The sequence below is a fragment of the Heteronotia binoei genome, chromosome 2 (assembly GCF_032191835.1).
Source record: "Heteronotia binoei isolate CCM8104 ecotype False Entrance Well chromosome 2, APGP_CSIRO_Hbin_v1, whole genome shotgun sequence".
Lineage (NCBI taxonomy): Eukaryota > Metazoa > Chordata > Lepidosauria > Squamata > Gekkonidae > Heteronotia > Heteronotia binoei.
The window spans coordinates 110,416,121-110,440,954 of record NC_083224.1 but is presented as its reverse complement, the minus strand read 5'-3'; the positions used below and the strand labels follow the sequence as shown (position 1 = coordinate 110,440,954).

General features: G+C 42.3%; 1 protein-coding gene across 2 annotated transcripts in view; it reads right to left on the bottom strand.

Moving 5' to 3' along the window:
- RNF11 (ring finger protein 11) overlaps positions 1-23,454 on the bottom strand; it is a 68,511-nt gene extending 45,057 nt beyond the window's left edge. The window contains exons 1-2 of one of the 2 annotated variants that reach the window (XM_060231806.1): positions 23,307-23,454; positions 22,904-23,118 (exon numbers count right to left, since the gene is read on the bottom strand). In XM_060231806.1, coding sequence (XP_060087789.1) covers positions 22,904-23,026 — 123 coding nt within the window. In that variant the 5' untranslated portion in view covers positions 23,027-23,118; positions 23,307-23,454. Of the gene's footprint in view, positions 1-22,903 lie in introns of both variants that reach the window. The other variant, XM_060231805.1, reaches the window with a different exon arrangement.
- Positions 23,455-24,834: the final 1,380 nt, after the last annotated feature.

Below are 24,834 nucleotides of genomic sequence, written 5' to 3'. Positions count from 1 at the left end.
TCAGAAAGTTAGAGATTAGAAACGTCCCGAAAATCCAGTAGAAAAGACACCAAAAGACTGGCAGCAGGGGTGGAGAGATCCATAAACGAAGGGTAGGCAAGAACAACCCCAGCGTAAAAAGGTGGCTGCGGAGATTACCCTTCCCCCGAAAATAAGAGGGAGAGGCAATGGGATCAGGGAGGACAGTTCTGAGCAAGCCCCAAAGTTCAGGCAGAGAAATAACTATGCGGCTTCTCCCCCGCTTCGATCTCTTCTCGAACTGCTTTGTGCGGCTTTGCAGAGGCAGATCGGATTTCTTCATACTACAGATAACTCCCCTCCCCCAAAAAACCCAGCGACGGAAAAAAGAGAGAGATCAAGCATTCACCAGTCACCTTTCAACCATTCATTAGCATATCCACCAGTCATTTATATCCCAATCTATTAGCAAATGGTGCAGTAAAGATATACAATAGAGCCGGGCTCCGCAAAGTTCAGGAGGCTTGTGGCGTTTTTTAAAGGAACAGGAGCCCGCCAAAAGTTTTCCATCAGATGCAACGGCGATCGACGGGAAAAAAGGGAAAGAGATATAAAAAGGGGAAATCAAACAGATATTCAGAAAAACGTTAATGGATAAATCATTTCCCTCTCTCAGGAAAATATAAAAGGTGAATCTTCCAGGGAAGAGGGAATCCTGTGATCTATTGGAGTGAAGAAGTCCGCTACCAGTTTTTCCTAGTGACGCAACAGCTTAGAACAGTAGTTAATCTTTTGAGAGAAACTCATACAAAATTAACAATATAGCTCCTTCAAATTTGTATAAGTTAAGGAGAGACGTCTTCAGAGGGAGGGTTGGCTTTCAGTATTTCTTCTTCATCCGCCGCTGTTACTTCTATGGAAAGTGCCTTAAGCAACGCTCTGCCTGAGTCAATGTCCGCTGCTGTGTGTAAGTGGCCGTTTTTGTAAACCAATACGTCTGACGAAGGGCTCCATCTAAATCTAATGTTAGCTGCATGCAACTTAGAAACAAAAGGTCGTAGCTTTCTGCGTTTATCAAGTACTTCAGGAGGTAGGTCTAGCAAAGTTAGAATTTTTTCCCCTTTATACAGCAAAGCCCCATTTGATCTCACTTCCTTTAGAATAAAGTCCCGTGTTTTAGGAAGGACGAAATGTACCAGTACATCTCTAGGTCTCCCTCTCCTGGCCGACGCCATTGCTCCCAGCCTTTGTGCTTTGGCTATTGATAAAGTACTTCCCGCCTCCATTTTCAGTGCAGATTTTAGCCATTTTGAAATAAAAGAAACCAAGTCAGTGGAATTCTCCTCTCCCTCCTCCAGGCCTCGAAATTTTAGATTGGAAGCTCTAAAACGGTTTTCTAGTATAAGAATTTTGTTTTCCAGAATAGACTCCTTTCTTTTAAGAGCTTTCACCTCGTCTTGCAGTACAAGGGCTGCTTCAGCCGTTTGCTCCGCCATCTTGGTGGTAACGGAGAGCTCTTCTGTTATTTCTTGTACTTTAGACTGGATAGGTTTGAGGAAGGAGTCCAATGATTCATTAAAATAGCGGTGTATGTCAGCTTTTAGGAGATTTAGATCTCTTTTACTTATCGGGGCGTCTTCATTTTCTATGCTGGGGCTGGGAGGATTAACATTGCTAGCCGCCATATTTAGTACAGATCTGGTTACAGGCCTACTAACCTCTTCCACAGCGTCCACTTTGAAGAAGTCTAGTACCGATTTTTTTTCTCTTGGGATAGTCTTCTTTTTAGTTTTGTTGTGTTGTCCCATCGAAAGCAGAGTTTATAATTGTGCCTGGTGACTCTAATATAGGCTATATAGGGGGAATGATCAGGAGCTCGATCAGACTGCGTCCACCATGTTCAAGCGACGCTCTGCCCCCCTCAACAGGCGCCATTTTTAATAACTGAGGGGGCCCTGTGTCACCCCCAGAACTTTTGGTATTTGCCGAGGGAAAGAAACTTTCAACAGACTTATCTTGCTTTTTGTTGATCTGGGGGTCTTCCGGGAGCTTCTCTTCATTTTTTGTCAAGAGTATAGTTATCCATAACGTCTTTTATAGGAGTGGGGAGGATAAGAGAGGAGAGCTAGCTTAAAACATGTCCGCCATCTCAAAGCGACGCTCCGCCCCCCCCTCTTAATAGTATGGTTTTAGCAAAAAAAGAAGATAGACATTATATGGAAAATCAGGTGAAGCAATATTTCAGAGAAAATAGGGTAACAGTGGCCACAGATATTCTGTGGGAGGCGGCAAAGGCAGTACTAAGAGGACAATGTATGATGAAGGAGAAAGAAATTAAAAAAGAATGGTATGCTAACAAGACACAGAAACTCTAGGAATTAGGTACACTACAGAGTATTCAAGGTATAAGATTTTGCCCTGAAAGGAAAAAAAAGATTGAAGAGATTAGGAAGCAATTGGACTCCCTTGACTTTAGGACACTATGGAAGAAGCAAACTGGTTAGGAACGAGTTTCAAAGGGAATCAATAAATTCTGTTAGGAGATTGGCTAACTATTTTAAGACTAGGAAAGAAAAGCAAAGGGTGAAAAGTATTAGAACGCAAGGAGATATTACGCAGAATCCGAGAGAAATCAGGCAAGCGTTTCAAGAGTTTTATAAGACGTTATATGCCAGAAGAGACATAACAGATTTTATGGAAAGAAGTGGGGAATGTTTAAAAGACTTAGATAAAGAGAGTTTGGAGAAGGAAATCACACTTCAGGAAATAGAGGAGGTAGTGAGCAGTTTAAAATTAGGCAAATCCCCAGGGCCAGATGGATTTACTGCGGATTTTTACAAAGAAATGAAGGAGCTATTGATCCAGAACTACAACAGGTGTTCAATATGGTACTGAAAGGAGGGAAGGCTCCCGACTCTTGGAGGAAGGTCGAGATATAACTATAATATTAAAACCTCAGAAAGACCCCTGGGAAGTTGGATCATATAGACCAATAAGTTTACTTAATCAGGATTACAAAATATTTGCTAAAATATTAGCAAATAGACTATGAAATATATTACCGTGCATAATAAAAGAGGATCATTATGGATTCATGAAGAATAGGAGTATAGCACATCCTATAAGGAATATACTAAATGTACTTCATCATAGACATTCTGGGCAATTGGGATTGCTTAAATTGGATGTATATAAGGCATTTGATACGTTGTCCCATGAGTTCCTGTGGTCCATAATGACGAAGTATGGGATAGGTTCATTATTTTAAAAGCTATACAGGAGGTTTATAGGGAGGGTACAGCAGTAGTAAGGGTAAATAATGAATACACGGAACAATTCCCAATTGGGAGAGGGGGAAGGCAGGGGTGCCCACTATCCCCAACCTTATTTATAATGGCAATAGAACAATTGGCAGAAAGAATTAGGAATGCAGGTAGAATAGAAGGTTGTAGGATAGGTAAGGAGGAAATGAAAATTAACTTATTTGCAGACGACATAATTATGATAATGTTGAACCCGAAAGAGGCTATTAGGGAAACAAAAATTATATTGGATAATTTTGAAGCATCATAGGGTTTAAGAATTAATATGGAAAAATCAGAAATAATGTATTTCAATGTTAATTGGGAGGAAAGGAAAGAAATTAATAGGTTAACTAATATGGGGATGGGAGTTAAGAAATTTAAATACTTAGGAATAGAAATATATAAAAATATTAATAAGATAGTGGAGGGTAATTATAAAAAAGTATGGGAGAAGATAGCGAAGGATATGCAGCAGTGGGGGGCAAGGCATAAGAGTCTGACTACTAAAATAAGAAGTGTATTGATGTTTTGGATGCTTAGAATTGCGAAAAAGCTAGTATACAATCATCAATTGGATTTGGGATGGGGAGTTCCGGATATAACTAATTACTATGAAGCTTGCCAGCTTAAAGCATTGTTAGAGATAGAGAGGGAAGATGATCAGAAAGATCATTGTTAGAGATAGAGAGGAAAGATGATCAGAAATGGGTAAGGTTTGAGAATGAGGCTAATAACGGAGTAGGAAAATATGGTATCTTTACGAATATGGAGAAGAGGGACTTTAATTTAAATGAGGGTCCAAGGAAGAGTGGGTTAATGGTGTGGAAGTAGTGGCAGCCAAAATGGTTAAATCGGGTATCTAGATGGACACCATTAGAAATGTTAATGGAGGAAGACAGGGACTATAGGGGGAGGGAATCACTCAATCTTAAAGGATACAGAAGGGTAGAAGATTTGTTAATAATGGATAAGTTAAAACCATTACAAGACTTGCAAGAAGCAGTAGGGGTACAACATTGGCTTAAAGCTGTAGGATTGTATACTAAAGTAAAAAAGAAAGTGGAAAAAAGTAATTTAAATGAAGAGGAACCTATGGAAAAGATTTATAAATTAATGGGTAAAACAAAAAAAGGAATAGTAAGCATTTTATATAGGTGTATGACCTCAGACATCGAAGGAGTAATAGGTTACCTTCAACGGATATGGAGTTCAGAACGCCAGATAACAAAACCAACAGTAGAAAAGTTAATGGAAGGCTTAAAAAAGGTTAAAATTTATAAAGTTAGGGAAATGGAATTGAAATTTTTTACTAAATGGTATAGAACTCTGGCTACCTTAGCGAACATGTTTCCTGGGTTGAGCCCTAAATGCTGGCACTGTAAGAAAGAGAAGGGATGGTACACCCACATGTGGTGGGAATGCCCCAAGGCTAATAGATTATGGGAAATGGTAGTGGGAATGATAAAGAAGTTCTTTCAAGTTGAACTGAGAATCGACTTTGAATTGATGAAGATGAGTATACTAGGGAATGCGATAATAGGGAAGAATAATCAAGACCTATTAAAAGCAATGATATCAGCGGGTAAAGCGGTAATGGCGTAGAATGGAAGGATAAAAGTAAATGGAAGGAAAGAATTTGGAATGATTATCTTTTTGATTTTGTTCAGTTAGACATAGCCGCCATAATGACTCAGGAAGGGTCATGGGAGGGAAGAAGAACAAGGACTAAGGAAAAGTGGCTGATCTACCTGAAGTGGGCAAAAGAAGAAAAGAAGGCAGACATTCAGTGGAAGCTCCGAGTCGTTTGTCCCTGGCTGGAAGACAATGTATAGACTAAGGGGGGGTGGGATGGGGGGAAATATGTTAAATGGAATGAGAAGAAGAGTGTAAGAGAAATGGACAATCAATAATAACAATAAAATATATATTTTTAAAAAAGATCAAAAGGCACATCATGGCTGTTGGGATAGGGCTTTTCCCCACCAGCCAACTGGCTGGCAGAGGGGAGGAGCCTGCAAAATCAGGGGATCCCTCGCTTGGATCTGGGGGCTGGCAAGCCTACTAATCACTGCACCATGCCAGCTAGTCAATAAATTTTAACATGGTTATATTTCTTGGGCACACTGTTTAAACACACTTAAGTAGATACTCTGTTATACCAAAAAGAGACCCTAAAATATATTGTCAAACAACATGTCCTGAAATAAAATTCTTATTGTTGAAACCAGACACAAGGGCACTGCAATGCTATAAATCACAACCCGGCTTTCCTGACTCCTAGGCTATTGCCCTGTTGCCTGGATTAGTCATTCCAGGCTGGTACAACACTGCACTATGAAAACATCCTTGCCAGAGCCTTGACTGCAGTTTTATTGAAAAGAAACCTAAAATAACTGAAGAAGCTGATTGTTCATGCTGGTCCAGCATGTAGCTAATGCTGTGCATTCCTAGTTAGGTCTTCAGGGTATTATGTAATACTTCTAATGGATCAGTAGAAAAAATACAGGCAACAGAAACCAGCTAGAATCACCCTGCACTGCAGAATAATCTGTTTTATCAATTAGAATTACATGGGTAAAAGGGATACAAAAGATCACAACAACTAACTCTTAGAGCAACGCAATCATTAACATAACAATTCCCCACAGACTGACACACCAAATCTAGTACACATCTATTAACCATATGGTTGTGGTTTCCATTTATCATTCATTACATTAATAACAGTAGACAGCTCAATTATGTGATGAATAGAGAACTCTTACCTAGTGCAATCAAAATTTAAGAGCTGTTTTTCCACATTTCGCAGTTATGGCATGACTGTCATGAAGCAGCCCTGTGCTTGCATACACAAAGCTTCCATGCAAAAGCATCCAGGAAGTGTCAAAAGCATTCCAAGAAACATTCAGTTAATGGATCAATAATATGTAGTAATTCGAACAAGGCAGCCATGGAAGTGATTTAAGGGCATAATTTCATGCCTACATACAGAAAAAACTATACACTGCAAGTGCCACTTTATATTGCAAATATAAAGATATAATTTCATGCCTACATACAGAAAAAACTATACACTGCAAGTGCCACTTTATATGACATCAGTCTGAAAACAGAAACAAACAAAAGGGCAGTTGAAGTTCTGGCAGCAATTTTTGGCAGGTTCTAAATAGGATAAATAAAAAATGGCATTACAAAAAATAATATAATCTCATTACTATCTATTTTGCCACATCCCCCCAGAATAAAAGCTCTGCATGTGATGCTATATACTACTGCTGTTAAATGTATATGAACAAAGGGGCTATTACACATTATGAGCCAGGAACTGGTTCATTCAATACAAATTGTGGTTTGAAGGGTTCCCAAGAGCCACCATGGGCCCCTGGACAGAGATTCTATCTCACAAACCCCTCCTGGATATAACCCTGATTCAAACCAAGTATCATAACAAATCACTTGACTTCTTGATACCATGAACAGAATAAAAATTGTTCATTAGGTAAGAAACACTGAAGAGAAAGGGACAGGATGATTAAAGAACAGATTTTATAATTTATACTGTGAAGACTGCAATAAGATACAGTGCAAAAAGAAACAAGCAAGCAGAATCAGAAATACTTCCCAGCCCAAGGTCGTAGCAGGATACTGAAGGGCATTATAAATTAAATATAAATAAGACACAAATTACCTGGGAATAAACCAGGTATGCAGTGAGACAGCAACCTCTGTCAAAATGTACTCATCTGTTTTTAAAAAAACATTTCTACTCACCCAAAACAAAAAGCAAGCTCACAACAATGTAAAGATGTTTAATGGGGAGAAAAACTGGGAAAATGTAAAAAATCAGACATATTGATGCAAAAAAAAAAAAAAAAAAAGGCACGTTGGCCAAATCCCCAGATGGTGGTGGTAGGGTTTACTCTTTTTAATAGTAGCGCAAGATTCATGTTGGTTTTTGCCGCAATAGTCTAACATGCAAACCCCTCTTGAATTTGTGTCTACTACTGTCAACATTCTGTAATAAGAACACTTTCCTGAAGGTAAGGCCTAATGAATAAAATTGAACTTATTTCTGAGTAAATCTGCTTAGGATCACTTCCATAATTGCTTATTCAGTTTGTGCCACGGTTTCATTAGAGCTTATTCGAACAGTTTGTTTTCAGCACAGTATGAATCCTGGGGGGAAAAGCTCCTGTGCATGCACCGAATACCTTCCCTCAGCACTGGAAAACTGCATTCCCTTTCTTCCCACAAAATAATTTGGTAGCATATGTAAAGATACAGAGGAAGCACCGTTTTAACCCCAGTTAGGGTACAAATGAGAAAGAATGAGACCAAAACTTGAAAATATGGTTTGGGGATGGTGGTCTTGCCTTGCTTCTAACTGGCTTGGTTGATGGGCTTAACAGCATCTCAGGACAGGCAAGTGTTTGCCTCAGTCTCAGCAGTAGTAAAGCATCCAGCCTCTGTTGGCTTCCACATGGGTTATCTCCCTCAGCTTCAATGCTCTTGGGGAAGTGTCCCCCTCCCCCAGTTTCTATGGTTTCTGTCCTATCTTAAACCCGTTTTGCTCCAAAGTTTTGGAAAAGATCATAATAATTCCTGGATGGCTGCTGTGCGACTGAATTTTCCTCACCCACATGGCAGCCATTTTGCCTGAGATTAACGCTATAGTGGCCATGTTTTCCACCTGCCATAAGGTTTTTTTTTTTAAATTAGCAACAGAATATCATTATATCAATATAATGATATTATATCAATTATATTATATAATGATCATTATATCAATATAATAATATTGTAACAAAGAAGTGTACCAGTTTTCATTTTAAAAAATACGCCTCTAGCTCCTTCCATTGTGAACAAATAACAGAAAAAGCATATGTCTGCAAAAGAAAGGGCTAGAGATTTACTGGGTTGTGGCTTTTTTTTTTTTTTTTACTGAAAGTTGGGAATTCAGAAAATCTGATACACAAATGCCTCTGAAATTTTGTCCCCCGTCTTCTCAGTATCTTATGACAAAAAGTCATAAATTTTCCCTTCTGTGGAGAAAATGTTTGTAGAGTTAGAAAAAACACACTGCTTGCTTCATTGCAACTTCTTACACTTATTCGGTATTAAGCAAACTGGGCTAAGTTTATCTAAAGTGTTCACGTGAGAACAGAGATGGATCAACATCTACTCAGGGCCGGCACATGGGAGTAGGCAACCTAGACACTTGACTAGGGCGCCAGCTCCCAACAGGGATGCAGAGTCGGCACCCCCTCCCTGCTCATGCCATCCCTGAGCCTCCGACTGGACACTTTCAGGCTTCGGCATTCTCTGAGGAGAATGTCGAAGCCTGAAAGCACCACTCATTGTTTCTGGGCGCTGAAGGGTCGGAGGAATTCCCCCACACCTCAGTGGCCAGAAACAATGGCACTTCAGTGACTGACGTGATGACATCACCTTTGAGTGATGTCATCACACTGCACATGCATGAAAATTCTCCCCAGTGGGAGTGGAGTGGGCACACATTTGGGTTCTGCCTCGGCAGCAGAACCCCACACTCCGGCCCTAAATCTACTGTATGGACTATCCATGCAAATAACATTTTTAACACCAAATTAACCAGAGTTTTAAGCAAGCTTAGGAGTTTATTAAAACATAATTAAGGTAAAAGCCAGGACAGGATTCTAAAGTTATTATTTTTTTAATTTCCCCGTACTGCATTATCTGCCAAGCTCCATTACTTTGGAAACAATCTACAGTGTGTTATTGTAACTATCTATGTCTCATAGGATATGACTACATTTGGATATCAGAAACAAATGGCAATATTTTTCAAAGAATCTTGGCGGTATTGATGACACATTATATGTTGAACAATGCTTCTCAGGATTACAGGTAAAGAGTAATATCATTTTTCAGTTTATGGTAATTGAAATGTCATATCAAGGCACATGATAAAAATGTGAAAATAGTAAAAATGGCTGAAGGAGACCAGAATCTTGAAGGAACTGGAACCCATCCTCCTTTGAGAAAGCCAGAGGTAACTCTGCCCACTTTTATCCCCTATGAAGGCTGAATACAATTAACAATTTGCCAAGTACTAACGTCATTGGCTTGGATCCTACGCAATTCCTGTGGAAGGTGTTGATGAAAGCAGACATTTCTTCCTCCCTAGGAATGGTGTTTCCCTGAAAGCGGCCCTGTGTTGGGAGATGTGTTTTTGAGACCTATACATCCCCTTGTTACTCTTCATGCCTTACCATGTCTGGAATTGCAGGAAAGATCTATGTTTGACATTAATAGCTAAGAAATTAAGATCAGCCTATAGGCAATGGAAAAGCTGATGCACAGGAACTATGCAGATTCCTGTGGGAGCCCAAACATTTCCCTAACAATGGCTGCACTCTTTGGCTTCCTGAGGACTCATTAAAATTTAGGTCATGATTAACAATCAAGGTTTGATGTAGGGTTGCCAGGTCCAATTCAGAAATATCTGGGGACTTTGGGGGCGGAGCCAGGAGACTTTGGGGGTAGAGCCAGGAGACATTGGGGGTGGAGCCAGGAACAAGGGTGTGACAAGCATAAGATAAGATAAGATAAGATAAATTTATTTTTATATCCCGCCCTCCCCCGCCAATGGCGGGCTCAGGGCGGCTCACAGACACGGAACACCGTGATATAAGTAAAATACAATATAAAACAAACAATTTTAAAATACAATTCAGTTACAAATTCAATCACATAGTTAATTAGATGGATAAAATGGTGCTATAAAGTGCAATAGATCACGATCATGTACAAGATGGCGGGATTGCTACAGATCCGTTTAACCAGGTTCTGTCCCAAAGGCAAGCTGAAACAGAGAGGTTTTGCAAGCCCTGTGGAACTGGTTCAGGTCCCGCAGGGCTTGCACCATCTCTGGAAGTTGATTCCACCATCGAGGGGCCATTGCTGAAAAGGCTTGCTCCCTGGTTGTCTTCAGTCTAGCCTCTCTTGGCCCAGGGATTTTTAAGAGGTTTTGGGAGCTAGATCTCAGTGCTCTCTGGGGAACATATGGGGAACTCCAAGGGAGTTCTGGCCATCACATCACATAAAAGCACACCTTTTTAAATGCCTTTCTTCCATAGGAAATAATGAAGGATAGGGGCACCATCTTTTGGGGCTCATAGAATTGGACCCCCTGGTCCAATCGTTTTGAAACTTGGGGGGGTATTTTGGGGAGAGGCACCAGATGCTATACTAAAATTTTGGTGCCTCTACCTCAAAACATAGCCCCCCAGAGCCCCCAATACCCGTGGATCAATTCCCCATTATTCCCTTTGGGAATCGTTCTCCATAGGGAATAATAGAGTGCCCAGTAGACATTTCCCTCCCCCCCCACATGCTTTCTAAAGTGGGGGGGAGGGCCTCCAAACCAGAGAATCCCCTGCCCCCTCCCTCTCTCATACATACAAATACTTACTGGGTCTTGTTCCTGCGGAACTTTACTTGATCTGAAAACGAAAGCAAAACAAAGGGAGGGGCCGTTTTCTGAAGCCCCTCCTGTTTCCTGCTCAGCCTTAAAGGCACATATTTTAAAAACGGACCTGCAGGAGCTCTAAAACTACATGGTGATTGTGGGGGGCGGGGCTTCCCTCGCCGGCCAGCTGGCTGGGGGTGGGGAGAAGCCTGTAAAAACGGGGGATCCCACGCTGGGACCTGGGGATTGGGAAGCCTAGTTAGATGGCCAATAATCCACCTCTTTGGACCATCCAGAAATCTCAGTTACAAAGTAGACTTCTTTGTAAACTTAATCATAAGCACCAAGGCTATCACCCATCTCCTGGCCTTTGTTAAGTAAAATCAATTAATACATTAATCAGGTCTGCCACTCCAGAAACCTACTTTTCCCATTTCCTCACCTAATACTCATCCTCCTCCTCTTCTTCCTCATCATCTGTTTGGACAATACAAAATCTGCCAATAAAAGCCAGGATTCTGACTTTTCCCCAATGGGAACAAGGTTCCTAGAATTTTTCCAGTCACAGAAGATTCCAAAACAGGTAGAATTCTGGACATTTGCCCAAGGGCAGAGCAGATCCAGTTTGCACAGTACAGACGAAAGTCTGGAGGTGCTGGATAGTATATAGTGATAATGTGCAGATGCTGGGGAAAAGACTTCCTGTTTGGAAGTTACAGCAGAACAATAGAGTAACATAGAAAAAGACTTGATCATATTTGAGAGTAAGAATCAACAACGTATGGTTTATTTACATGGTTATTTTTCATCAAAAGCCCAGCAGGAACTCATTTGCATATTAGGCCACACCCCCTGATGTAACCATTGTTTCACATAGAGCTTTTTATAGAAAAGGCCCAGCAGGAATTCATTTGCGTATTAGGCCACACACCCTGACACCAAGGCAGCCGGAACTGTGTTCCTGTGCATTCCTGCTCAAAAAAAGCCCTGCTTTTCATGCCTCTCTTTAAGGCCTAGGCTCAGGTCTATCAGTAGCTATTAGCCATGGTGATTAAAGGGAACTTCCATGTACAGAGACAGTCAAGCCCCAGTTCCAGAAGGCAACATCAGGGGAAACCTCAACCTCTATGCCTTGTTGTTGGCCCTCCAGAGGAACTGGTTGGTCACTGTGTGGGATCACTGGTGAAAATAACATTTTTCTTGCACTCAAACAGCACTATTTTGTCACTAAACTTCCTTTGGAGGTTTTTACTTGCTTGGTTTAGCTTCTCTTCCGCTACCTTTGTGGTTATACCCCTACGACAGCCTTGTGATTCTTCCCCAGCTATGGTAGTTGAAAACATAGTACAGAATACACTGTAGCTGCCCAAATGCGAAGGGAATCTTGTTAGATGTTGTTTGTGACATCACTGTTGATAGTCAATACATACTACTCCTCTGTTATGCCAGCACCCAGATGCCATATACTCTCCCTTGCCATGCCACTCAAAGGGAAAACCACAAATGTAACCCTTTAAAATAAATTGCAAAACTAGCAAGGATATCCTCTTTGCAAACTTATTTCTTCTTTTTTATTTAGGTTTTTTTCAAGACCAAGGTATCTCTTACCACTTTGGATCTGAGTAAGGTAATTGAAATGGTGGTTGCCAAACAGCTCCAGAGTTTCCTAGATGACACATCAGCACTGGACCCAATCCAGTTTGACTTCCACCTCAGCCGTGGGATGGAGACGGCTCTGGTTGCCCACACAGATGAACTTCACAGACAGCTGGATCAAGGCGAGTCAGTGTAGCTGCTGTTCCTTGATCTCACAGCAGCACTTGACATGGTCGACCATGACCTTTTGGCCCACCATCTCACTGATGTAGGAGTTCACAGGACTGTTCTGAAGGCAGAGGCCTTCAGAGGTCAGCCGCCCTGAGCCCACCTCGGTGGGGTAGGGCGGGATATAAATCGAATAAAATAAATTAAAATAAATAAATAAATAAATAGTACAAATTTCCACATACAACAAAGTCCCTGTTACACTTGTAAATTATTTAACAATTTTTATAGGACCCAAAATGGAATGTTCCAATCTGGAAATGAATGACAGAAATGTATCTGGCCTTATGTCAGCAGCAATTACATATACAGCAAATAGTAATATTGCAAATATAAAGATATATATTTGTATGTTGAAATTTGTACTATTTGACCTCTGAAGAAGGCCTCTGCAGGCCAAACATGTCAGGTCATATATGGTTCTTTCATGTGCATTTGGCACTTTAATGATTTTATGAGGCTTCATTTGGGCCCCTAAAAGGTTTTTTATGTTTTTGTAATAAACACATGTACTTTTGTCTATAACTATTGATGTTTTTAACTTTTTCCCCCTTACTAATATTCTAAACTTCCTTTGGAGGTTTTTAGTTGCTTGGTTTAGTTTCTCTTCCCCTCTCTTTGTGGTTATATCCCTATGACAGCCTTGTGATCAACATCTGTTGGTGGTCCCAAGGCTAAGAGATATCTGGCTGTCCTGGGCCACGGCCTTTCCCACCCTGGCCCTAACCCTGTGGAATTCTCTGCTAAATTCCACTCCGGCCTTGTTGAATTTACTATTTTTCAACAGGACCTGTAAGGCAGAGATGTTCCACCAGGCATTCGGTTGAGGGCAGAAACGGTTCAAGTTGGCACTCCCACTTTCACCACCACCCTGTGAGATAGCGGCACCATCAGGATTTAGATAGTGCCAAGAGACGGCAGCATTATTGGGATTCTGACACCATTTTTTTTAAAGGAATCTGATGTTTTACTGTTTTATGTTGATTTTAATCTGTTTTTATATGTACCTGATGTAAACTGCCCTGAGCCTGACCATTGGGAAGGGAGGAGGAGATGATGACATATGCATGCCCACTTTTTTTCTGGAAAAGGAGGTTCTGAAACTTAAATACTTAGCCACCTACTTCCAGTCATTAAACTATGGAATCCAATCCAAGTGTTCTAATTCCCTAATCAGTGTCTTTTTGAAAGAAAATTAAATCACAGATAGATGCTGAGAAATCTAATTTTTTTTTTTAAAAAAACCCTTTTCAGAATAAGCCAAAATAATTTCTTTTTAATTCTCCTTTACCTTAATCCCAAGGTGCCCCTTCCTTCTAACACATCTACATGTGTGTGTGTGTGAGGGGGGCGGGAAGAGAGGGGGGAGGGAGAGTGTGGAGTGTGTCACTGGAGAGGTATGGAGTGGTATTCGTGAATTTACTGTGTTGTCCGGGGGTTAGACTAGATGGCCCTCAGAGTCACTTCCAACTCTGTGATTCTATGAGGGGAAGAGAGAGGGGAAAGAGGGGAGGAAACCCTCAAAGAAAACAGCAAAGCACAGTGATCTTACCCACCCTCTGAAGAAGGAGGAAGAGGGAGAAAGCTTATACCTGAAATGAATAGTTGTTGTTCGGAAAGGAGCAACAGGAGGAGTCAGGCTTTGCTCTTATTCTGCTGCACAAGCACTGGCTTTCACTCCCCCTCCTTTCCTCCCAAAGGGAAGGAAAGGGAGGTATGATGTGGGTTGCTCTTAGACAAAGCAGGAATCAGGAAGGAGCTGGGCAAAAGCAAGCTGTGATGCAATGCTAGCAGCAGCCCCAGAGAAGTAAATGGAAGCCAGCTGTGTATGTGTGTGTGTGTGGGGTGCGATTTGAACCCTGTGTGGACCCCATCCATCCCATGGGCCACATGTTTGACACCCCTGCCATAGAGAATGTTGTCCCTTGAGTTTGCTGGCCAGTTCTTAGAATCCAGAATTCTTCCACACCTTGACAGTTCTGTGTCTTCTTTTGAAAGCAGTAGTTTCTGAAGAGAAATTTTAAATTGATCATAGAGTACAACTGGAGAGATTGGTGGGTCATCAGTTTTACTTTTTCTATACAATCGGATGCCCTTAAATTGCAGATTTTCTGTTGCCTCAAGTGCTTTCTTATAATATGGACCTGGTACAGTGCTTCTCTTGAAAGGGCAGCTGCTGTGAGAGCCCTCCCAGCCCCACCGACCTCATGGGGTGTCTGTTGTGGGGGGAGAAGATATAGGAGATTGTAAGCTGCTCTGAGTCTCTGATTCAGAGAGAAGGGTAGGGTATAAATCTGCAGTCTTCTTCTCTTCTCATTTCTGATAGTTCTTGCAAAGCATCACAAATTAATCTGAGATCCAAAATAAATTCAACTGATGTAATCTTTCTATGAAGACCTTAATATGTATACTTCTTTCTGTCTTAACCATTTGCGGATTTACCTTTTTCAAAATGAGGCATTATGACCGATTTCACACTCACCCTTATCCTTTACCTTAATCCCAAGGTGCCCCTTCCTTCTAACACATCTACGTGTGTTAAAAACCAGTTTCTGTTTGCTGTGCAAAAACCCTGATATTTGCTGCAGCCCCGACGCAAATAGTGGGAAATTGGGAGGATGCAACGCTGAGTAGACGGACAAGAGAGCGGCATAAAGTGAGTGCAAATTGACCTATGTCTTCATAATCCTGCCAGACTGCCAAAACAGTTATGTAGCTAGATGCAACCCATATTGTAGATACAATCCTTCCCATTTTTAAAATCTCCATTTCTAACATAACTGCACATGACTTGAGCTGTCTTGCATTTTTTGGAGATAAATGATGCCTAACATACAGATTGTCCAAAAAACTCTTAAATTTATTGACAGCAGAAAATTCTTTTACAACATCATGTACTGATAATTCCAGCCAATGGATAGCACAGTGCCATAACACAATGGCAAGGAATTTGGCTTTGAAAAGTTTTGAAACTTTTCCATGGAATCCCAGCATCTCTGCAGCACCATCACATGTAAATGAAACTAAATTTTCATTTAAAAATTTCTTCAGTGAACCCTAGTGACTCAATGAGACATTCCATTTGCTCTTACATCTTTCAGCTTGATCAAACCAATGAAGAGATTTTTGCAGGTTCTTGCATGTCTATTTCCTCAATGTAGGCACGAAGACACACTCAGTACAGATTTCTGACTCGTAGTAAATTCATCAAGTATCAGTGAGATTTTGAATCAATAATCTGTCTGATTAATGTGGTTCTCATTTCACTCCATTGAAACATATTGCAACACAGACAAAGTTGCAAGGAAAATGTGGAATGGATTTTCCATTAAGGTCTCTGGGTCCAGAAAGACTATCTATCTGGGTGCAGAAACCTTCAGAAAACCCATTCCACATTTTCTTTACAGTTTTGTAAGCCCAGAGGAGCTTCCTGCTGCATCCAGCAAAGAAAAGGCAGAAGGAGATGGGAACTTTGGCAGCCCTGGAGCTTTCAAAGGGTGAGGAAAGGAGGGGAAGAAAAGAGCCATGGGACTGATTAAAGCCCTAGGTGGGCTACTTCTGGCCCACGGGCTGGATATCTGACACCCCTGGTCTATCCCATGGCATTCACTCTGCATCTCATGAGGAGCCACATTTACAATTACCATTAACCAAAAGAACCATACTTAACTTCCATCCCTGACAATGAGGACTGTCCCTAAAGGAAGGAGCCACCTACCAACCACAAGCCATACCAGGAAAGGGCCTTGCCTACTTTCTTGGGACTTGAAGCAGTGTTGCATTGGGGAACAGTGCTCAAAAGAGCCACAAGTAGCATGTAAAAAATCTGGTGTGATTCTGGAGCCACTAAGTATCACTGGTCTAACCACCACATTACACACTTCCTTATATCAACAACACTTAAGAACACATTGATTTTTTGTTACTTGATATTTTAAGATTTGGTGCATCTTTACGTAATTACTATTTCCTATATTTATAGTCAGCCCTTGTCAAAGTGGATTACACAGTATAAACTGATACAATCAATAGGAAGAGACATTCAATAAGAATTGTAAAAGAACTACAGAAATTTGAAACAAAGCATAGAGTATTCATCACGATATACTAAACAAAGAAATGGTAATACCTAAGTAGAAAACAACGCAATGAAAGCTGGGTAATAAATACAGCACACAGACAATACATCCTATACACAGTGATATAGTCCACAATCCCATTCCCTTTGTAAAAGAACATTCCTTAACCATTCCATTATAATATAGCCCTATTGCTTTTATAAAAATGCCCTCTTGAACAATTCAGTTTTACATTAGTTTGCAGAATAACAGTAGAGTGTGAGACTTCCTGATTACATCAGACAAGCCGCTGCACAAGGTGGGAGCTACAAGAGAGAATGCACATGTACAGGAAGTTGTTGATCATGCCCATTAGCAAGGTGTCAGAAGGCCTTGATCCAGCCCCGTAGCCAGAAATTTTGGTGTGTGGGGGGCCCACCAGGACATAAAATTTTGGGTGGGGGAGCCGTGGAGTCTTGGCTTATTCTTCCAGCAGCCAGCCCCCGGGCCCCAGCTCTCTCTTTCTCTCTCTCATGCTCTGGGGGGTGGGAAGAAGAGCCTGGGGAGAGTGGTAGTGGCAAAAACGGGGCTGCAGGGAGAGCTTGGGAAGCAGGCAAGAGCCCGGGAAGAGCAGCAGTGGCGAAAACAGGGCTATGGGCAGTGCGGGAAGAGTGAGAAAGGCAGGGAAGAGCCCAGGGAGAGCGGCAGCGGCAAAAACGGAACTGCAGGGAGAGCTTAGGAGGCAGGGAAGAGCCCGCGGAAAGCAGCAGCAGTAAAAACGGGGCTGCAGGGAGAGCTTAGGAGGTAGGGAAGAGCCCAGAGAGAGTGGTGACCGCGTAAACAGGGCTGCAGGGGAGGCAGAGAAGAGCCCGGGGAGAGCGGCAGCAGTGAAAACGAGGCTGCGGGGAGAGCTTGGGAGGCAGGGAAGAGCCCGAGGAGACCAGCAGCAGTGAAAACGAGGCTGCGGGGAGAGCTTAGGAGTCAGGGAAGAGCCCGGAGAGAGTGGCGACAGCGAAATGGGGATGTGGGGAAAGCTTGGGAGGCAGGGAAGAGCCCAGGGATAGCGGCGGTGGTGAAAACGGGGCTGCGGGGAGAGTTTGGGAGGCAGGGAAGAGCCTGGGGAAAGTGGTGTGGCGAAAACGGGACTGCGCGGATTACTTAGGAGGCAGGGAAGAGCCCTGGCAGAGCTGCTGCAGTGAAAACAGGGCTGTGGGGAGAGCGGAGGAGATAGGGAAGAGCCCGGAGAAATTTGTGGCGGTGAAAACGGGGCTGTGGGGAGAGCTTGGGAAGCAGGGAAGAGCCCAGGGAGGGCGGCAGCAAAAATGGGGCTGCGGGCAGTGCAGGAAGAGCGGGAGAGGCAGGGAAGAGCCCGGGGAGAACAGCGGCGGTGAAAACAGGGCTGTGGGAAGAACTTAGGAGGCAGGAGAGAACTTAGGAGGCCTGGGGAGAACGGTGCCAGCAAAAACGGGGCTGTGGGGAGAGCGGGGGAGGCAGAAACGGGGTGGGAAGAGCCCGAGGAGAGCGGCAACAGCGGCAAAAATGGGGCCGCAGGGAAAGCAGTGGGGAAAGGAGGGGCCACACAGGTGGAAGTGGGTGTTGGGTGGAGGGGCCGTGCCCCCCCCGGGCCCCACTGTGGCTATGGGCCTGCCTTGATCCGATAATGATCTACGCCTGCCATGGCGCAGCATAGGATCAAAGGCCATTTCTATGTCACATTCAATGTATGTGGCACTTTACAGGACAAAACAAGATGGTTGCTCCAAAGTAACTCTTAAAATAGCTAGTTAGGCAAGGGAAAGAGAAGAGAAGGACAATAAGGGGGGGACAGAAAAGAATGGTAATGCTCTCTATTGCTAACAGTGTACAAACTTTGTTTTGAACATGGGACCTTGGGAATGTCAGGATCTCATTCAACCTATACTTAATTACTGCAGTCAACCCCAATGGGATGGCGTAAAGAAGCCACACATAGTCAGACTATTGGTCTGTCAAGGTCTGTATTGTTTACGCTGCCAGGCAGCAGCACTCCAGAGTCTCAGGCAGAGGCCTGCCATATCACCTACTACCTGATCCTTTTAATTGGAGATGCCAGGAATTGAACCTGAGACCGTCTATACAGAAAACCCCCCACCAAACTCTGTACCAGAGAGCTACAGCCCTTCCATAAACACCAGTGAATCTGAGCTTCATGTTAAATTGCAGGATCAATGCAGGAGGCAGAAAGGAAACTATGGCACACTGGGCTGACATTTTCATTAAGCTATCCACTATGACCCCAAGGTCTCTTTCCCTCTCAGTAACAACAATTTCAGAGTCCTTTGGCATGTACTTAAAACTGGGATCCTCCCTCCCCCAGTATCCTTTTGTACAGTGGTGATGACATATCATAAAAGTTTGCCACCAAGTATATCTTGAGAGACAGGAAGTCTGATAAAAGCTATTAATATAGTACTACCAATGGTTATCATAAACAACAAGAAAATGTAGTAAGGCTATAAATATTTAGATGACCAAGTAAAATGGTAGTAGATAAATGGTAATACTATTAAGATATTAAACAGACCCAGTAAACTGCACCACTGCTGAAAGCTAAATGTGACACAAAAAAACAATCTTACATTATATGAATTGTCTCTTTCCCCATTTACCATCTGCTCCCTTACTATGTATAATCAATTTTTGTTATAACCTACTCTTTCAATGTAGTATTGGAACACTACTTTTTAACTATTGTATTAGAGCCAGTTTGGTGAAGTGGTTAAGTGTGTGGACTCTTATCTGGGAGAACCGGGTTTGATTCCCCACTCCTCCACTTGCACCTGCTGGAATGGCCTTGGGTCAGCCATAGCCCTGGCAGAGGTTGTCCTTGAAAGGGCAACTGCTGTGAGAGCTCTCTTAGCCCCACCCACCTCACAGGGTGTCTGTTGTGGGGGAGGAAGGTAAAGGAGATTGTGAGCCGCTCTGAGACTCTTCGGAGTGGAGGGCGGGATATAAATCCAATATCTTCTTCTTCTTCCTTCTATTCACCAGCAACATAGCATCACTAAGAAGTTATAAAGCTTAACCAACTTCTATAGGTGTCATGCCCACTAGTAGCTGGGATTATTTGTGTGATGTGTTTACATTAATATTAGTTATTATTCAGATTCAAGCAGGGAAGGATCTCCTATATAATGATGCTTATTTGATTCACAATCACAACAAATAACTTTTGTGATTTAACACAGCAAACTTTGAGGGACATAGCCAGATGTGCAATGCCACAACTCTGCAGAAGTTGAGTACAGAAAAATCAACAAAGATACAGCTGCAATATAAAATGGCACCTAATATGAAAAATATCAGAAGCCAACCGCTTCCTGAAGTTAATAAGTCATTTGAAGTTTATTCTTCAGTCTGAAACACATATATGGAACTTGGTATAAACAATGGGTTGAATGTAAAGAACCATGATGGAGCTCTGCTTTGGGAACAAATATTTGTCACCTCCCTCTTCATACTGCAACCCCTTGCACCATGCCTCCTCAAGTAATTCCTTAGGGTAGGTGGATCCTTGAGAACAGTATGGGATGCGGTGCAGGGAGGCATAATGAGAACTAGGATACTTCCATAAGGGCAGAAATACTCTTCGTGTAAAGGAAGCCTGAATCTAGCTGTGCGTATTATAGACTTATAAAATTTATAACTGCTATTTTTAAATATGGTGCTTCAATTCTAAACATTTTCTACAACGTCAACTTAAAGCCCTCTGTGACTTTACACAAACACTATGGCCAATCTTTACTATCCTAAGCAACTATTTACCTATCCATCACATCTACAATAAATCCATAAAGAATAACTGAAGTTTTGCTATATTTGCTTTGTTTAAATTGTACTCTGAAAGAGTTTATATATGATATTGAACTATACAATATTTATTCTTACTATCAATACAACAAACTTCATTTGGGCAAGTAATATGTAATAAATAAAATACAAATATATTCTTAATAATAGTGATAATATTTTGATATGATGAAATTAGGCAGATATAACAGACTGGATGTGTTCCTCCCTTGGCATTTTTCTCTAAAATTGCTTCTGTTAAACTGTAAATTACTACTCCCAATACTCTTGCAAAACAATATTATGTATATTTACTCAGAAGTAAGTACCAATTAGTTCACCCCTAAGAAAGTGTTTGTCACAGCCTTGCACCCAAACTTATGCACTTTTCTTCAAAAGCAAGACCAACTGAGTTCAGTTCAGTTTACTCCTATATGTCAACAGGATTACAGCCTTAGTGTAACAATTCTACATTCTTTCCTTCTTGTGAATAGTTCAAAAGATTCTTATCATACTTGTCACATAATTAGCATATAAAATGCTTGTTGTGACTGATGAGCAAAGTTAAATACTTCCTGTAATTTTTAACTAGGAATGATGTAAAGCTCCTCATTAACATTGAGGGCAAGGGGAGGTACATGTGAATTTCCTGCATTGTGCAAAGGGTTGGACTATATAACCCTGGAGGTCTCTTCCAAATCTATGGTTCTAGAATTCTATGACTTTTCCATCCTAATTCTAAATACACAGAAGTTAAACCTTTGTAATATAAAATGTGTGATCCAGAGTGATGTGCAGGCCAGTTTTACCCATGCAACAGAGGTAATTCTCCTTTTAACCCAGCGTAGCTTTAAAAACAGTATCAAGGGCTGCTTAAGTGAAAAATAAATGAAAAAACCAGATGCACAAGTTCTTGCACATGCATTAGACTACAGCTAGTGTGTTTTGGTACACAAAAAGATTCTAGGGCTGCAACACTAAGCATACTTACTCAAAAATATCTCATTGAACTCAATGGAAGTGACTTCTGGGTAAATATTTAGGATTAGGGTAGAAGACATAAATTAAACATTGGTAGATTGTCAACAGTTTACCAAGAAAAAATCCTATCTCATATCCTGTAAAAATAAGCAAGCATTGAAAATGAATCATTTATCCTTTGTAAACTATGTAAGGATACCTGTTTTGATCTTCAGAACAGATTTTATTTTGTTTACTGATGCTTTCCAGGCACGAATCTAAATAAGTGCAGCTTTAGATATAAATTGATAATTTTTTTGACTATCTTATCATAGTTAGCAAATACAAGTTCAATATATTTTCTGAAAATAATTTGAATGGAAATGCAAATTAAAAAATTCTTCTTTCTTACAATTTAACATCAGCAAAATATTTTAAACTATGAAAGGTTAATATTCTTGATTTAAAAATGGCAACAAACCAACCAACCTGTGCTTGCTATGCCTGCGTTGCCATATGTAAGTTTTGTATTAATGGGTGATAACTAATAAAACCAAGAATTTCAACAGCATACTATATAAACTGGGACAAAAGACTGTGTGTGCGCGTGGTCTTAGTTTAACAGGATAAGAGAAAAGAGCAATACTAGACAGTGATGTCACTGTATGAAGAAACAAAGGAATCAGCACAAGAAGAAAAACTAGAACCTCTTTTCTGTTGTTCAGATGGCAGGATCAGTATCCAAAATCCTTCCTTTAACTTCTCTATAGTTAAATTAGCAGACCTACAGAAATATTGTATTCTCATAGGCATAATCTCGGTAAATCAGCTTTATAGAAATCAAGAGCTTCTTTCCAAGGAAGGAGGGTTAGAATCTGTTTTCATCTGAACTAGGCTTGCGTCTGACTCTTGTTATTTATGTTTGTAAAGTGTTCCTATTTAACCTGTGAAAGTATTCTTCTTCTACATCAGTTTTCTACTGCTCTTCTAAGATAGAAACAAACTTGCATCCTCTGCCTTAAAAATGCAAATAAGAGAAGCAAAAAAGAAACAAAGAAAGTATCCCTCACCAGACTGAAGCAAGAGGTTCTGAAAGAGGTCCTGGGTAGTTGTCAAATTTCGGACCTCTGTTGGTACAAGCTATAGGATGCGGCGGGATGGGGCGGGGCGGGGGGGGAGAAGGCCCTACATTTTTAAGGGTCTAAAATGTCTCCGTTAAGTTCTGTTCTAAACTATTACGGATATGGGGGGGGGGGGGGGGGCGGGAATCAAGTGAAAGGGCTCTCATCCCTAAACAAATAAGTTCAATCAAACGGCAATTTATATCCACAGATCTCCATATTTTGCTGAGTTTTCTATTTTCCTTCAGTCACTTTCCTAAGCTCGTCCTTTCTTTTTCCGCTCTCTTAACCGTTCTCATGACTCCCCCCCCCCCCCTTCATAACCCAGCTGCCCCCCTTCATAACCCAGGCTCTCTCCCTTCCCTGGCTCCGATGCCTTCCTCTGTTCTCAGCCGGTACCTGATATGGCGGCGGCGGCTCCTGATCCGGCTCAGTCCCATCCCCATAGCTGGCCCTGTCCGACTGGGACTCGTGAAGCAGGGAAATGTCATCAGAGGTGGGGGATTTCAGGCAATTCCCCATCTCCCCCAAAGGGAAGTGGGGAGTCTCCTTCCGTTTAGAGACACAATGGCAGATCCAGGCGATAACGGATGCTGCTCCTTTCCTTCGGCCTCCTGTGAACAGCAGCAGAAGCCCGGCTGAAGAGGGTCATGCCAGCCTTCCTACCCGGCATAAGCAGCTTAGACTTCAGCCTGCTCGCCCCAGGGACCCGCTGCTTCTCCCGCCTTGCGAAAGACCCACTCTCTTAGCTGCGGGGGAGAACTGACAGCGGGAGGAAAGGAAAGAGAGCTCAGGCCCCCACCTCCATGAGGGCCTCAGCCGCAGGCTTGTTTAGACAGCGACTGGCGGAGGGGAGATGGCAACCAGGTGCACACACAGAACGCCTGCCCCCTCCCTCCGTCCCAAACGCTTTACTTCTTCCTGGTCACCAGTCTTCTGCGCACTGAGTATTGTCAGGCAAGCCTCTATAGCTCCTCCTTCCGTTTACAGTGATGCCTGCTTGGACGATAGGCCTTGCTGCTCTTACTGTTTGCCCACCTTCCCTGCCTTACACCTAAGCCTCAGAGAAACATACACCTCAGGATATGCGTTTTAGAAATCACCTTCTCTTCCTCATGCTAAGGGAGGGATTTTGTATACCAATAAGTCCACTAGCTTCATAGAGTTACACTTATCTTTTTCTGGAGAAGTAAAATTGCAAACTTTAGACATGCAACCCCTAAAACAGGGGTGTCAAGTCATTTGTAATGAGGGCAGAATCTGATATAAATGAGATCTTGTTGGGCCAGGCCATGTTAGGCCAGGCGTGTACCTATTTAAGATTAGGTAGCAGAGATGTAATTTTTATAAAGCACAGACAAATACAATTAAAGATTTTTTAAAAACCCTTTAAAACATGCTTAAAACATTATCACTAGGTCTTAAAGGTGCTTTCTTTGTATTTCTTCCCATGAGATCCAGGGAACTGGGCAAAGAAAGCTCTGGCTCTTTCCTTCCTTTCCCAGGGAACCAGGAGGGGAGGAGCCTCAGCCAACAGAAGGAAGAGGGGCTTGGCTCAATAGCCCTGCTGTACAATTGAGAGAGCCTAGCAAAGCAAGCTGTGATACAGAAGGAAGCAAGAGAGAGAGAATTGCTTGGGGGTCTGATTCGCCCCCTGGGCCACATGTTTGACACCCCTGCCCTAAAATAATGCACATGATTACTTTTCACATTAAAAATGCTGTGCTAATTCAGTGCAACAGCGGCCACTAGTTTAAGGTGCTACTTTACCCAGAGCCACTAATTTTAGTAGGATTTATTTCCAGAATGAATGCACTTGTCTTCACAGGTTTTAAAATCATATAGTGATCACTTCCTCTTTGTAATATTGACAATCATGGTTATTATTGGCAGTAAAAAGGTATTTGTGAGGGCTGGGGCTGGGGCGCATGGCACCAGGCAGACCTACCGCCTGCCACCCTCTTCCACGGCACTGTGTCCCGTCCCCTCTGCAGAGCCCTCTGTGGCCCACAGCCTGCGGGGGTCCTTCCCCTGCTCCCCAGCCACCTCCCCCCCTTCCATTTCAATGCCTGGGAAGCGGCGGCAGTGCACCGCAGCTTCCTAGGTGATTTAAACCCCCCCCCCAATGCAGATCAGTTGATCAGAGGGTAAAATAGCACTGGAAGGTTGCGGCTCCTATGCAGGCCCTCCGGCGCAATCAGTATCAGTGTGGGGTGAGGGCCAGCCAAGGCAGCAGCTGTGGGAAGGAATGGCACCAAAAGAACGGCCACAGCCACGGCTGCTGCTGCCTCCTCCCCCCTTCCTTCCTGCGATCCAGGAAGGAAGGGGGG